The following is a 14,001-nucleotide window of genomic DNA, read 5'->3' on the forward strand; positions in this document are numbered from 1 at the left end:
TGTCTTCACCTTACGTAACTACTAAGGAAAATCATGCCAAGCCACTGTTACTTAATCTCACTGCTGAAGATCCAATTCAGGAGGAGGTTAGTGATTAACCATTTACTACCAATAACAGGCTACCTCACATAAAATATTCAGAAGAGAACCACTTTCAAAGTGCTGGCCATGGCTGAAGGCTCAGACAAATCCCCATTAAAGTCGTGTGTGGTGTAGAAAGCCTTGCCAAGGCCTCTTTGCACTTTAAGTGAATTTCACCCACACTGTAGAACTGCCTCTTTTCATCTGCACTTCCCATTTGCCGTTGTGCTATTAAGTCATTCCCCCAAAGGTCCACACTGTAGAAATCTTTCCGCAATTTCTGAAGAGATGTCACAGTACCAGCCATTCAGCACAGATCACATTGCAGTTCACTCCTAGCAATATAGAGTATGGCACCTACGAAGGTAGCCAGCCACCTACATAGGCAACAAAATAATACTGGGCTTAATCCTGAGTTCCTTAAATAAGTCAGTGCCTGAGTTAAGGACCTCAGGATGGGGGCCATGAATAATATTCTGTACTTCTACTGCATCTTCCATCCAAAGATCTCAAAGTGATGTTCTAACACTAATGGACTAAACCTTGCAATATCCTTGTGACGCAGGGGAGTATAATTATCCCCATGTTACAAATGGAAAATCTGAGACACAGGGAGATTATTATTCATTTCCATTTTTTTATTTTATTAATCCATTGCCCAAACTTGTGCTAGGAATCTCACAGCACATAGAGAATCCCTGCCCTGAAGAGCTTACAGTCTAAATTGATGGGACACACAACAGATGTGGGAAGCAGTCAGAGATGCAAGCAAAACTGAGAGCATCCTAGGCATATGTCTTGTTAGCTCTATGATTTTATTTTTATTAATTGCCTCCTTCCTCCCTTCCCTCTTCTCATGTCTCTCAATCCCCCATTGTCCTTGTTACATGTGTTGTTTCCACTGTTCTATACCCTGGTCTCTTCTCACCCCATGACTAAGATTCAAGGATGAGTGGGAGAAACCAAAAAGGAAAACACAGTCAATGAAGGTGGGGTTCGTCTCCTGGGGGCCAGGATCAGCATAGCCAGTCCGGACCTTGGAGTTTTTGCCAGCTCTTTTCACTTTACACCTGCTCCTGTTGTAGGTAAAGAGTTTGAAAATATGCTGTGAAACACTAATGCTTAAATAATGGTTTAAATGTTCTCTTGAAATAAGAAATAATAATTGTAGTGACACTGGCCAAATTCTATCCTCAAGTGTATTACTGTATTTTTCAAAGGAATTGCGAGGACAGGACAGGACGTAGAAGTAAGAAAGCAGATGTTTATGCAGTCATGTAGATATAATTCCTCACCTCAGCATACTCATATCCTCTTTTTACAATACATATAATTCTTCTCTGCTTAGGGCCCAATTCTATTCCATTGAAGTCAATTGGACTTTTACTATGGATTTCAATGGGAGCAGGATAGTGTCCTTAATATTAATTTCTACCATGGATTATGTGTGAATGGCTCCCATTAAAACTGTCCAAGGGCAGAATTCAGGGCTTGAACCTTTAGGTGCCCTCAGCTTCCATTCATGTCAATGGGAGATTCACAGATATGAACAGGCCAACAGCATGGACCATTATGACCATCCAGTCAGATCTCCTGCATAACACAGGCTATGGAATTTCACAGTGATGCCTGTATCAAGCCCAATAACTGGTGGTCAAAGTACAGCATATCTTTTAGACAGAAATCCAGTCATGATTTAAAGAGTCCAAGTGAAGCAGAATTTACCACATCCCTTGGTAATTGTTCTATTTTCACTGTTAAAAATTTGGGGGGAAGATTTCCAAAGGCTCAAAGAGCAGTTAAGTGCCTAGTTCCCATGGATTTTCAATGACAGTTGGGCATTTAATTGTCTTTTGTGCCTTACCAAAGTTTGAGCTGGAAAATGAGATGCCTTGGGGATATTTTCTGACTTTCATTTCCAGACTTTGGATCCCATGCCCTTGATTGCTAGATTAAAAGGGCTTCTAGCACTAGATCTTGTCTCCCTGTTTAATACTTACAAGCTATAATTAAGTCACCGTTGAACCTTCTCTTCCATAAGCTACAAAGGCTGCCAGCACCTTGCAGGATCAGACCCTTGGCCTTTCTCTTTTTCACAGTAAATAAAAACACCACATATGAATTCCTGTTCAAACCAAAAACACACTGCATTTCTGCATGCAGAGTCCATTTGCAAAGACATATTCATATCCAACTCAAGACTAGTGCCAGTGAAAAGTGACAAAAAGAAAAGGAGTACTTGTGGCACCTTAGAGACTAACAAATTTATTTGAGCACAAGCTTTCGTGAGCTACAGCTCACTTCATCGGATGCATTCAGTGGAAAATACAATGGGAAGATTTATATACATAGAGAACATGAGACAATGGGTGTTACCATATACACTATAACCAGAGTGATCACTTAAGGTGAACTATTACCAGCAGGAGAGCGGGGGGGCGGGAAAAAACCTTTTGTAGTGATAATCAAGGTGGGCCATTTCAAGCAATTGACAAGAACGTCTGAGGAACAGTGGGGGGGGGGATAAACATGGGGAAATAGTTTTACTTTGTGTAATGACCCATCCACTCCCAGTCTCTATTCAAGCCTAAGTTAATTGTATCCAGTTTGCAAATTAATTCCAATTCAGCAGTCTCTCGTTGGAGAATTGGAATTAATTTGCACCCATGGGGGGACACATCTTGAAGAACCTCAGTTACTGCACAAGATGAGTCACCCTCTTCTTCTTCGAGTGATGTCCCTGTGGGTGCTCCACTGCAGGTGACTATAAAGCAGTGTCCCTAGTTGGAAGGCTGGGGCTTCAGAGCGACATGTATTGCCAAGGAGAGGACAGCCTGCCCTAGGAGAGTGTCTGTTGAGATGTCGTGCGTAATAGCATAGCGCTGGATGAAAGTGTCTGTCGGAGCCCATGTAACAGCCTTATCAATGTCATCAATGGGGACATTATTAAGAAAGACAATCGAGATAGATAACGAATATGTGGAATGTGTACTGACTGAGATAGGAGGTTGTCTATCGTCAACATCATAAGATAAACCCATACACTGTGAGATCCACTTAGAGAGGCGTTGTTTAGATATGGCAGTGCCTCTGGAACTTTTGGTGGTAAAGGAGAGTAATTGTGGAGATTTCTGGAAGGGTTTAGTCCTGTCCAAGTAGAGGCTAATGCGCACCTTATGTCTAGGGTGTGAAAAGTTGCCTCCTTTTTATTACTCTGAGGCTTCGGGAAGTTCGGTTGATTGCGATAAAAAGATGTTGGGACCTCAGGTAAGCATCTTGGGTGTGGGCACAGTGTAACTTTATCTTTATAAAACACTGTGTATGGTGGATATGCCATGAGGGCCATGATTTCGTCTACCTGTCTAGCAGAGGTGATGGAGACAAAATAGGCCATTTTCATTTATAGGTGTATGTAAGAACAGGTTGCCACTGGTTCAAATGGGGGCTTAGTCAGAGAATGTAGGACTGGCCTGGGGTCCCAGGCCGGGGTCTGCTATCATATATGGGGATAGAGATATTGAATACCCCTCAAGAAGCACTTTGTGAGCAGATGTGCGAAGGAGTGGCTGTCAAAGGGGGCGTGAAAGGTAGTGATTGCTGCCAGTTGTACCCTAATAGAACTATTGGCCAATCCTGACTGTTTAAGGTGTAGAACGTAGTCAAGAATAAATGGCAACGGAGCGTGTGCTGCATCTACCTAATGTGAGGCACACCAGCAGTGAAATCTAGTCCTTTTGTGAATGTAAGTGTATCTGATTGTGTCACGCCTACTATTCAATTGTATCTGTTTGACAGTATCTGAGCAGATTATTTCTGGACCCTGGAACCACAGAGGAGCCAGGCTCTGAGTAGAGCATCTGTGGATTGGGATGGAAAATGTGTCCTGTGAGAGGAGCCATGGTGTTAGGTGGAGAGAGATTCGTCGGCATACCATCATGCATAGAAGGTAAGTATACCAGACCTGTAGTGGCCATGTTGGAGCTATTAGTAAGACATGAGTTCGGTCCTCTCTATTTTGCAAAGTACTCAGAATAGGAAGGAAAAAGGAGGGAAGGCATTAAGGAGTGGTGCATCCCAGGTTATGAGGAATACATCTCCCAGCAATCCATGCCCCAGTCCCATTCTGGATCAGAATTAAGGGAAGTGGGTGTTGTGTTGAGTGGCAAAGGGATCTATGGTGGGAAGGCCCGATCAGCTGAATATGGGTTCAAGTGCTCACATATCCAGCTCCCACTCGTGATCGTGTGAGAATGTCCTGCTCAGTGTGTCCTTGGTGGTGTTCTGGTGTCCCAGGAGGTACATGACTGAAATGGAGATGTTCTTGTGGATATACCAGTTCCACAGTTTGATCGCCTCTGAGCATAAAGAGTGGGACCTCACTCTACCCTGCCTGTTGATGTAATACATGCAGGTGAGATTGTCCATCATCATTCTTACGTTATGATGTTTGAGAAGAGGTAGGAAATATCGGCAGGCACTGCAGACGACTCGTAGCTCTAGGACATTGATGTGTAAGATGACTTCAGTGGACAACCATCTACCCTGCACTGAGCGTTTGTGTAGATGCACCCCCCAATTGATTAGGGAGGCATTGGTGACTAGGATCATAGTCGGTGATGGTTGTACGAAAGGAACTCCAACACAGATGTTGCTGGGCTGTGTCCACCACAGCAGTTAATCTTTGACTCGCCTCAGCACAGATAAAAGTTTGTGAATGCTGTGCTTGTGGGGGAAGTATACAGTACGGAGGCATGCTTGAAGACACAGCATGTGCAGTCTTGCATGCCTGACCTCAAACGTAGCTGCTGCCATGTGACCTAGAAGCCGGAAGCACATTCGTGCAGAGATCTGGGGGCAGATCCAGGCAGCAGATACTAGATCTGTTATCGCTGAGAATCTGAGAGATGGTAGGAAGGCTCTGATTATATGACATATAACTGCACATCAATGAATTCCAGCTGTTGTACTGGTGTTAGGGTGGACTTTTCTAGGTTTACGAGGAGACCTAGCTTCATGAACAGATCTGTTTTTAAGTGGGTGGCTTGTAGAGCATAGATTTCAGATGGGGTCTCCAAGAGACAGTCATCAAAGTATGGAAAAATGATAATTCCTTTTTTACTTAGTAGGTTGAAACTACCACGAGGACCTTGGAGAACACCCGAGGTGCTGTGGATAGTCTGAAGGGCAGTACTTTGTACTGACAGTGGTCAGTGCTCACGACAAACCAGAGGAATCGTCTATGGGCAGGATGTATAGAAATATGAAAGGATGCATCTTGGAGGTTGAGGGCAGAGAACCAGCCCCATTGTTCCATGCTGGGATAATAGTGGAGAGGGTAACCATCTTGAAACATTGCAGCTTGATGAATCTGTTTAGATTGTGATGGTCTAGGATATGATGCCAGCCACCAGGCTTCTTCTAAATCAGAAAAGAGTGGGAGTAGAAATCCTTTCTCATGTGTTGGGGAGGGACCTGTTCTATGGCTCCCAGTTGCAGAAGGTGATTTATTTCTTCCCGTAGAAAGGACTTATGAGAGGGGTCCCTGAAGAGGGAAAGCGGGAGGGGGGAGGGGGGAATTGGAAGGGGAAGGAGTATCCTTCCTTGACTGTCTCTAGAATCCATTTATCTGAGGTGCTGAGACTCCAAGATGGGAAAAATTGAGCTAGTTGGTCACCAAACTATTGGAACATCAGAGATGGTGGGGATGACTGGAACAAGGGAAGGCTTCTTGGGGCCTTGACCACACCTTCAAAATTGTTGCTTTGGTGCCAGTACATGAGAGAGAGCCCCTTGAGAAGTGGGCTGTCTACATTTAGACGGAGGCCTTTGTCAGTGGCGTTGGGTGTTGTAGTGGCATTGAGAGATATATTGTTGAGTTTGGGATTGCGGTGGGAGTTGGTACTTCCCCGAGCGTCTCTTTGGTGCTGGTGTGCATATCCTGAGAGAATGAAATGTAGCTCGGGTGTCTTTAGGGGAGTGCAAAGAGTCATCTGTACACTCAGAGAATAGTTCTAGCCTTTTAATTGTAAGTCCTCTATTGTGGTTTGTACCTCCTTAGGAAAGCCCAAGAGGTGGAGCCATGATGTATGCCTCATGACCATAGCAGTTGCGATGGATCGAGCAGCTGTGTCTGCAGAGTCTTAACGAGGCTTATAGGCTGTACAGGCTAGGAGGTATCCCTCCAATATCAAGGACTGGAATTGCTCCTTTTTGGTCTTTGGTAGATCATAGCAAAGTTCCTCCAATTTGGAGTAGTTCAGATAATTATACTTGGCCATGAGAACTTCATAATTTGAAATCCTAAACTGGACTGTGGCTGAAGAGTATGTCTTGCATCCAAATAGGTCCAGACATTTCCAATCTCTGGCTGGCTGGCTAGATCAAGATTGGTACCGACGGCTCCTTTCCTACACCGCATTGACCATCAACAAATTTGGGGTGGGGTGTGAAAATAAAAATTCAGCATTCTTTGCCGAAACATATTTTCTGTCGGTGTGTTTGCAGGTTGGAAGGATGGAAGCCAGGGTCTGCCACAGAACTTTTGCAGATTCGAGACAAGCCTCATTGATTGGTAGTGTGATCTTTGAGAAAGAGGATGCGTGGAGGATATCAACAGTTTATGCTGTTGGTCTTTGACTTCCTCCAAAGGGATCTGTAGGGAGTTTGCAATCCTATGGAATAGATCTTGAAAGTACCTGAAGTCATTGGCAGATGTAGGGGATGGAACATAATTGCCTCATCAGGTGAGGAGGAGGAAAAATGTAAAGTTGGGGGAACCTCCTTTTCCTACTCTTCCTCCTGAGTTGGTATCGGTCGTGGTTTCACTTCCTAAGGATGAGAGATTGATGGAGAAGGAGAAGTGTAGGTCTTTGGCTTTGCTTTCTGGGACGGTTCCCAAATTGTGCCCTGTACCTGGCCGAAGGGTCCCAATATGGTCAGTTTGGTGGGAATGGCACATGTGGTTGCATCCACAGTGACCCTGCCAGGACGGGGGCCAGAGGTAGTCTGCATATAGTGAGGATAAGCTGGTGCAATTTGTCCAGTAGTCAAGGGAACAATGGAGTCCTCCTTCTCCTCTTCCTCCTCCTCACTGGGGAAGGAAGGTGTTGTCCTTGACAGAGAGAGGGAGGAATGTCGTAAGTCCAGAGAGGAGGGTAGAAATGGGGGGAAGAAGCCGAGACTCGGGAGTGTCAGATACCAGAGGTCTTTAGGGTATCTGAAGTCTTGTGGAAGGGGAAGGAGCATTATCAGAGCCGTTGTAACACATAGTGATGAAGAGAGAGTGTATGTCCCTGAAGTTTCAGAAGATGGCACCAGAGATTTGGCTGGTGCCAGTGATTTGGCCGGTACCGATGACTTGCCTGGTGCTGACGATTTTGGTATTGATGATTCGGTCGGTGCTGGTGACTTGGCCAGTGCCAACTATTTTGATGGTGCTGAGGACTTACTCGGTGCCAACAGCTTTGTCGGTGCCAGAAACAGTGTTGGTGCCATAGCTCCTGCAAGCGGGCTGCTTCGCTCCCCAGAGCTGGGAAATGGCACCGAGGGCTGAAGGTGCCCAGACAATGTCTTTAGACCATTTCTTTAAGCCAGTACCAGAGCTACCTGGATGTGCCCTGGAGCTATGTCTTTTGTTGGATGAGGTTGAAGCCACCAACATAGCCAGGAATGGTGTTCTGGAGGGTTGAACCTCAGAGTGTGAGGAGAAGGAAGCCTGTCTCTTGTCATCTGCATGATCACGGATGACTTTCTCTTCAGAGGGCATGGAGAGTGGGGGTCAGCAGACAATCTGGCAGAGCATTAAGGCCTCTCTGGGGAAGAATCCGGGCCCAGGTCCAATCCTGGATGTAGCGATTTCTCCATGAGGAGAAGTTTCAATCTAATATCCCAATTCTTTCTAGCTCTGGTTTCAGGCTGAGGCAGTGAGAACTTGAGGGACGTGTCCCTCTCCCAGACAGTGGATACACTGTGGGTGGATGTCCATTATCGAGAAGGTGGCCCAACAAGAATGCTCTTATACCTGGGAGAGCCGGGCATAAGGGAAAAGGGCTTCCCAGTCTGGAAGGCGGGAAGTGGGCAATACGGAAACCTAAGCTATGAGAATAATTGTAAAGATAAAGTTAAAACAAAAGAAAAAAATTTTTTTACAGATAGAAGTTGAAAGAAGAAGAGGAAAATACTAACTACTCTATCAGGTAAGGAACTATCTATGAGGAGCAGCAGGCTCTGCTAGCGGCTTCCGTCCCAGACCAAAGGTAGTAGAAAAGGAACTGGGGCTGTCTGTCTGACCAAACAGCGCTCTCTCTCTCTCTATATATATATATGTATATGTCCTGTGTACAGTGTGAGAGAGACAAGATGCGCATGTGCAGTCCTACAGGCACTTCTGGTGAAGATCTCCGATCCCAGGTGCAGGAGGCCCTGCCGCACCTACAACTGAGCACCAACAGGGACATCACTTGAAGAAGAACAATGAACGAGTCATAATGATGTCTTTAAATAATCGTTAATAACTAAGCATCTGATGTAAGACAGCCTTCAACCTCATTCCACCACACACTTCTTGAAAATGTTTAATGAACAATTGAGTGGATGTCCTCACATTTGCTTTAGCTTTGTAATACAGATTTGTGTGTTTGTATTTTATCAAGGAAAGTTTCTCTCAAGGGAAAATAATTGACAAGTCATATTTTTCTTGCCTTGATGTTTGAAATTCATCAGTCATGACTAGATAAAGTTAGCACAGTCTCTCTCAAAGAAGCCAAAAAGAAACTGTGACATTTTATAGTGGTGTGAACTGTTCATCATCTGCTGCGTAGACTCCATTAATCTGGCCTGCTTTTAAATCCAGTATATCGCAAGGAATCCCATTTTCTGTTGTCACTGGTGTGTCACGTTTGTCTTCTAAATCGCCTATCTCTACAGACTCATTGTTATTTCTAAAAAGGAATAACAAAATTACATTACTGCAATCTAAGTGTACCATTCAACAAAGCCTGGACATAAGAAAAATAGTTTAGCATGCACTTTTATTAAGAAGTTTACAACACACTATATACAAAGAGGCATAGTCTAGTCATCTGAGGATAGGAATGGGACACAGAAATTCCTAAGTTATTTCTAATATCACTTTCACACTGGCACCCTTCTGTTGCCTCACTTAACTTCTATACCTCAGTTTCCCCTTCTGTAAAATGGCTTGGAGGAGGGTGCAAAATAGAAAAGGAAAATAAAGAATAAAATACACATTCATATACTTAATAGATTTCAAGGCTATAAGGAGCCACCATGATCATTTAGTCTGACCTACTGCATAATACAGGCCATAGATTTCACTCAATGATTCCTGCATCTATCCCAACAACTTGTGGTTGAACTAGAACAGATCTTGGCATCCAGCTGTGACTTAAAGACACATGTTAGATGTTACAGAATATAAGCACCACATTTCTTGGTAATCTATTTCAATGGTAAGTTTCTCTCACTGTTCTAAATTTGTATCTTATGTCCAGTTCAAACTTCACTAGCTTTAACTTCCAGCCAATAGATCTTTGCCTGCTAGATTAAACAGCAATATGTCTTGCATACTTTCACTTTTCCAGACTCAAACTCTGATACCAACCATACTAAAATAGCTGCTGAAGAAATGATCTAAAACTGACAAACTGTAAGCAAATTTAGTCAACAATGTCTGTATAGTACCTTTAATTTCCAGATTTATTTTGACCTTGAGATCTGCTGATTCATAGCTGAAGAACCTGCTGTACTTTACAGACTGTAGCATCAGCAACTTAGAATGATAAGAAACTTACAGGTTAGCTACAGTATTTCTTCCAATCCCATAACACATTGTGACAACCTGACTCAGTACTTATACACCAGTAATATTAACAATAATAAAACTTTATTGACCTGCGAGAGATACCTGGACTTTAGAGACCTGCTTAAAATAAATGAGAGTGACTAATCAACTCCTCTCCTCCTGCTTGTGACATGCTTTTAAAGGGAGAGGGTGGCACAGTCACATGCACAGTATGAGACAGTCCCTGCCTTGAAGAACTTACAGTCTAAGTAGACAAGACAGTCAGAGGATGAGATACAGGAAGTATTATTATCCTAGATGTACAGAAGGGGTAATTTCTGTAAGAGTAACAGAGAGATTAAGGCTCAGATCCTCAAAAGGATTTAGGTGTCTAACTCCCATTGATTTCAGGGGAGTTGATTGATGCCCAAGATCACACAGGAAGTTTGTGGCAGAGCTAAGAACTGGACCCAGATCTTCTGAATCTCAGGTCAGTGCCTTAACCACAAGAACAAGCATTCATTCACTCGTTGGGTTTTGTTCTTGTTGTTTAAAACCTGGGATGGGATTAGATAGGGAAGAGTTTCACAAATTCATACTAGTCTTCTGAATACAAAAAAAAATAATTTGAAAGCCTCACCAAACCTCCAACTCCATGGGGTTCACTCAACACTAGCAGTAAATGTTATTTTTACCCAGTTGTTTCAACCTCTTTGCCTAAAATGAGGCACTTTTATACTGGGGCAATCTCTGCAACATCTCAGTCTTCACACATAAATCCATTTACATTGGATTATTCATCAGTATTTTTTTTGCCACTGGACATTTGCTAATTTTTAAGCTATCCAGCTGTCCATAAGAGTTTGTACTTTCCCAATGTATCTCCGATTCCTGTTTGAGCCTGTAATGAAATCATAATGCTTGTGACAACATATCAATGTCCATGATGATCCAAGTCAAATAAAGGATGCTCTCTTCACTGTATGGTCAAGCAGGAGAGTCTCAGATGAGCTTACAGATGTCCTTAATCTAAGTACAACTATCTGAAATCACAGCAAGTAGGAACATAATGGGAGCCGGGAGTCAAAACGAAGGCTCCATCCACTCCCTTCCCCTCTCCATCCCCACGAACTCATGGGCTCACAGCAGTAAGTATCAAGTAAGTAACCCTTACTATGACTGCTATGACTACCATGCACTCAACACTATGACTGATGCTGCAATATGAGCAGGGTAGTAACGAGAGGGGAGACAAGTACTCCTTACTCTACAGCATAGCTGTGATAATTTAGTCTCATGGCGAGTCCAATCTGGAATTGACCATGTGAGATGCTGAGCTCCTAGAACTCCTCATGAAGTGAATGGGAGCTGAGGCCATACACTGATTTACAGGATCAGGCCCTTTTAAAATTTCAGTCAAATAGCCCTTTGGTCATTGGTCTGGCTTGCGTGTGGCTCCTGAATCTGCACAAATCAGGAGCAGTGTTTTATATCTACTAGTCTTAAAAATCAGTAGCCTCAATCATTACCAGCCTTTTCCCCTCTCGCATGCCTTATCTCTGACAGGAGACCTACCTGCAGTGCGGGGCTAGTGGCAAATAAACTCCTTGTAAAGCAATCATCTTTATTAACAAGGCCTCCAAGATCCCATTCCTACCTTTAGTTAATAACTCCACAGTCCAAAAGAACAACACCTGCCCTTTGAAAGGACAGATATCCTCAGCTGGGGAGAAAAGGCTGCTATTGTTTCTTTAAAAAAGAAAAGGAGTACTTGTGGCACCTTAGAGACTAACCAATTTATTTGAGCATAAGCTTTCGTGAGCTTGATTATCATACACATTGTAAGGAGAGTGGTCACTTTAGATAAGCTATTACCAGCAGGAGAGTGAGTTTGTGTGTGTGGGGGGGGGGGGTGAGAAAACCTGGATTTGTGCTGGAAATGGCCCAACTTGATTATCATACACATTGTAAGGAGAGTGATCACTTTAGATAAGCTATTACAGCAGGAGAGTGGGGTGGGAGGAGGTATTTTTTCATGCTTTGTGTGTATATAATAAGATCTTCCACACTTTCCACAGTATGCATCCGATGAAGTGAGCTGTAGCTCACGAAAGCTTATGCTCAAATAAATTGGTTAGTCTCTAAGGTGCCACAAGTACTCCTTTTCTTTTTGTGAATACAGACTAACACGGCTGTTACTCTGAAACCTGTTACTGTTTCTTTGAAACCAATGTGAACTGCAGAGTGACCCAACTCTAACAATTCTAGTTCACTTAATTCACTAACAGTTGGTTAAAACAAAAGCACAGCTTACTTTTTGCGTTGTCGGATTCCTGACACAACAAGGAAAAGAATTCCAGCCACAACGAGGCAAAGAACAACACTGAACACGATAAGCCAGACAGGCACAGTGGGTTCAATGGGTGGTGATAAAGTGGAGGAAATTTTCAAGAACTGCAGCGTGTTGTCTGTCAGTAGGAAGGCACTGTTGATTCTGTTTCTGTTCATCCTTTAAAAAAATACAAAACACAACACAATGATAAACACATTTATAAATGAAAAGACAATGAGGAAAATATAGCCCTGATATAGGCAGTACAACTCTGGCAGGGCTGAATGTGGCCCAATATGAAGTTTTTAGACTGCATACATTGCATAGCCACTGTCACTGATCTATATATATCCTGTGCAGGGTGTTAGCCACAGACTCCCATATGTAACTTTTGAAAGCTTAGGGGATAAGGATGACAATTGATATTATCACTGTTTATGTATTTATTATAGTATTAATTGTTTCTACTTTGGGTCATGCATAGACTCTCATGAGATGGAATATGTACAAAACAAATGGAATCGTTGCTAAAACAAATTTTATTATTATAACTATTAGTGTAATTATTATTAAAGGAGGAATCTTGCACTTGTGAGATGTTGATTTTGATTCATAAACACTGAACAGATTTTGCATGTCCAACTTAGATTCAGAATACTGTCAGCAAAAGTAGTTGAGTACTGAGCACAGGAGTTCTCATTCTGCAGAGAATTTTGTTTCTTGTCTCTAACCTACTGATAGGAATGTAAACATTTTTAAAAGCGTATACTCTTCTTTAGTAGGTGAGAGACAACGGTTAAAAACCAAACATGCTATAACAGCATCCAATTTCTGTGGCAAACAGTGCCTATAAAAGACTTACTGTAAATCAGCTTATGCTACTGAATGTATCAAAGAACAACAGAAATGAATTTTAAAAAGGTACATTCCAACACTCTTAGCAAGTTTCAGTGAATAAATAACCTCCTTCGCCCACTAATGCACTGAAGTTGTTGCTGGGTATCTCTGTAAGAAATAGTTTAATCTGCTCAGAAGCTTAAAGTTAATCTTTCCAAAAGAACGCATACTCATTCATCAGGAATTAGGTATTATGCCTTTGCAAAGATAACATGATTTTTAAAGACAAAGTGCAGTATATTTAAAAACAATGGGTTTATTTTTCGCTTGATGCTTGGGAAACATATGTGGGTAACGCTATTTATGGGAGTTACCCTTGCAAAGCCCTTGTGAACACATCCTAAACTGTTGACGTCAGATAACCTATTTTTCTTCTCTTCCTATGCAGCTCCATATTATTGTTTTTCTAACTTCAGAGCATGATTTTTAATGGAAAAGTGGGATAACTTATGCTACTCTGTATTGTGTGCAAATGGTGCTCATCTACTACAGTGACAGGCTTCCTACAAAGACCTAAGATAAAAAGAATATGAGCATTAGATTATTTGCTTGGTCTGACAGTGCAATATGAAACTTGAACATTCAGCACTAAAAGCACGAGCCTCTGTTCCTTGAATTAAAAGTACTAAATCTCCTGTCTGGGAGCTGTAGCAGAATGTGTGGATCAGCCATTAGAGGGGCATGTGCAATGTACACTGAACAGTGGGCTACAGTCAGAGCTCATCATGTCTAGACATCGTAAGAACCCACCGTTTAAAAAAAGGGCACCTTTCAAAGTTGCAGTCAACCTCCCAAAGGCGTACACGTTACAAGAGTTCAAAGAAATTGTTCTCCCTCAGCCACATATAATTCCTTTTAATCTCACATGCATGTAGGAAGAAGAGTATGG

The 14,001-nt window shown here is 42.7% G+C and overlaps 1 protein-coding gene across 7 annotated transcripts in view; it reads right to left on the reverse strand.

Moving 5' to 3' along the window:
- Nucleotides 1-719: 719 nt before the first annotated feature.
- CLTRN (collectrin, amino acid transport regulator) overlaps nucleotides 720-14,001 on the reverse strand; it is a 41,646-nt gene continuing 28,364 nt past the window's right edge. For 6 of the 7 annotated variants that reach the window (XM_077816174.1, XM_077816202.1, XM_077816191.1 and 3 more), the window contains 2 exons: nucleotides 12,198-12,392; nucleotides 720-1,157 (listed from right to left, as the gene is read on the reverse strand). In XM_077816174.1, coding sequence (XP_077672300.1) covers nucleotides 965-1,157; nucleotides 12,198-12,392 — 388 coding nt within the window. In that variant the 3' untranslated portion in view covers nucleotides 720-964. Of the gene's footprint in view, nucleotides 9,021-12,197; nucleotides 12,393-14,001 lie in introns of all 7 variants that reach the window. The other variant, XM_077816178.1, reaches the window with a different exon arrangement.

Source organism: Eretmochelys imbricata, chromosome 1, assembly GCF_965152235.1.
Source record: "Eretmochelys imbricata isolate rEreImb1 chromosome 1, rEreImb1.hap1, whole genome shotgun sequence".
Classification (NCBI taxonomy): Eukaryota; Metazoa; Chordata; order Testudines; family Cheloniidae; genus Eretmochelys; species Eretmochelys imbricata.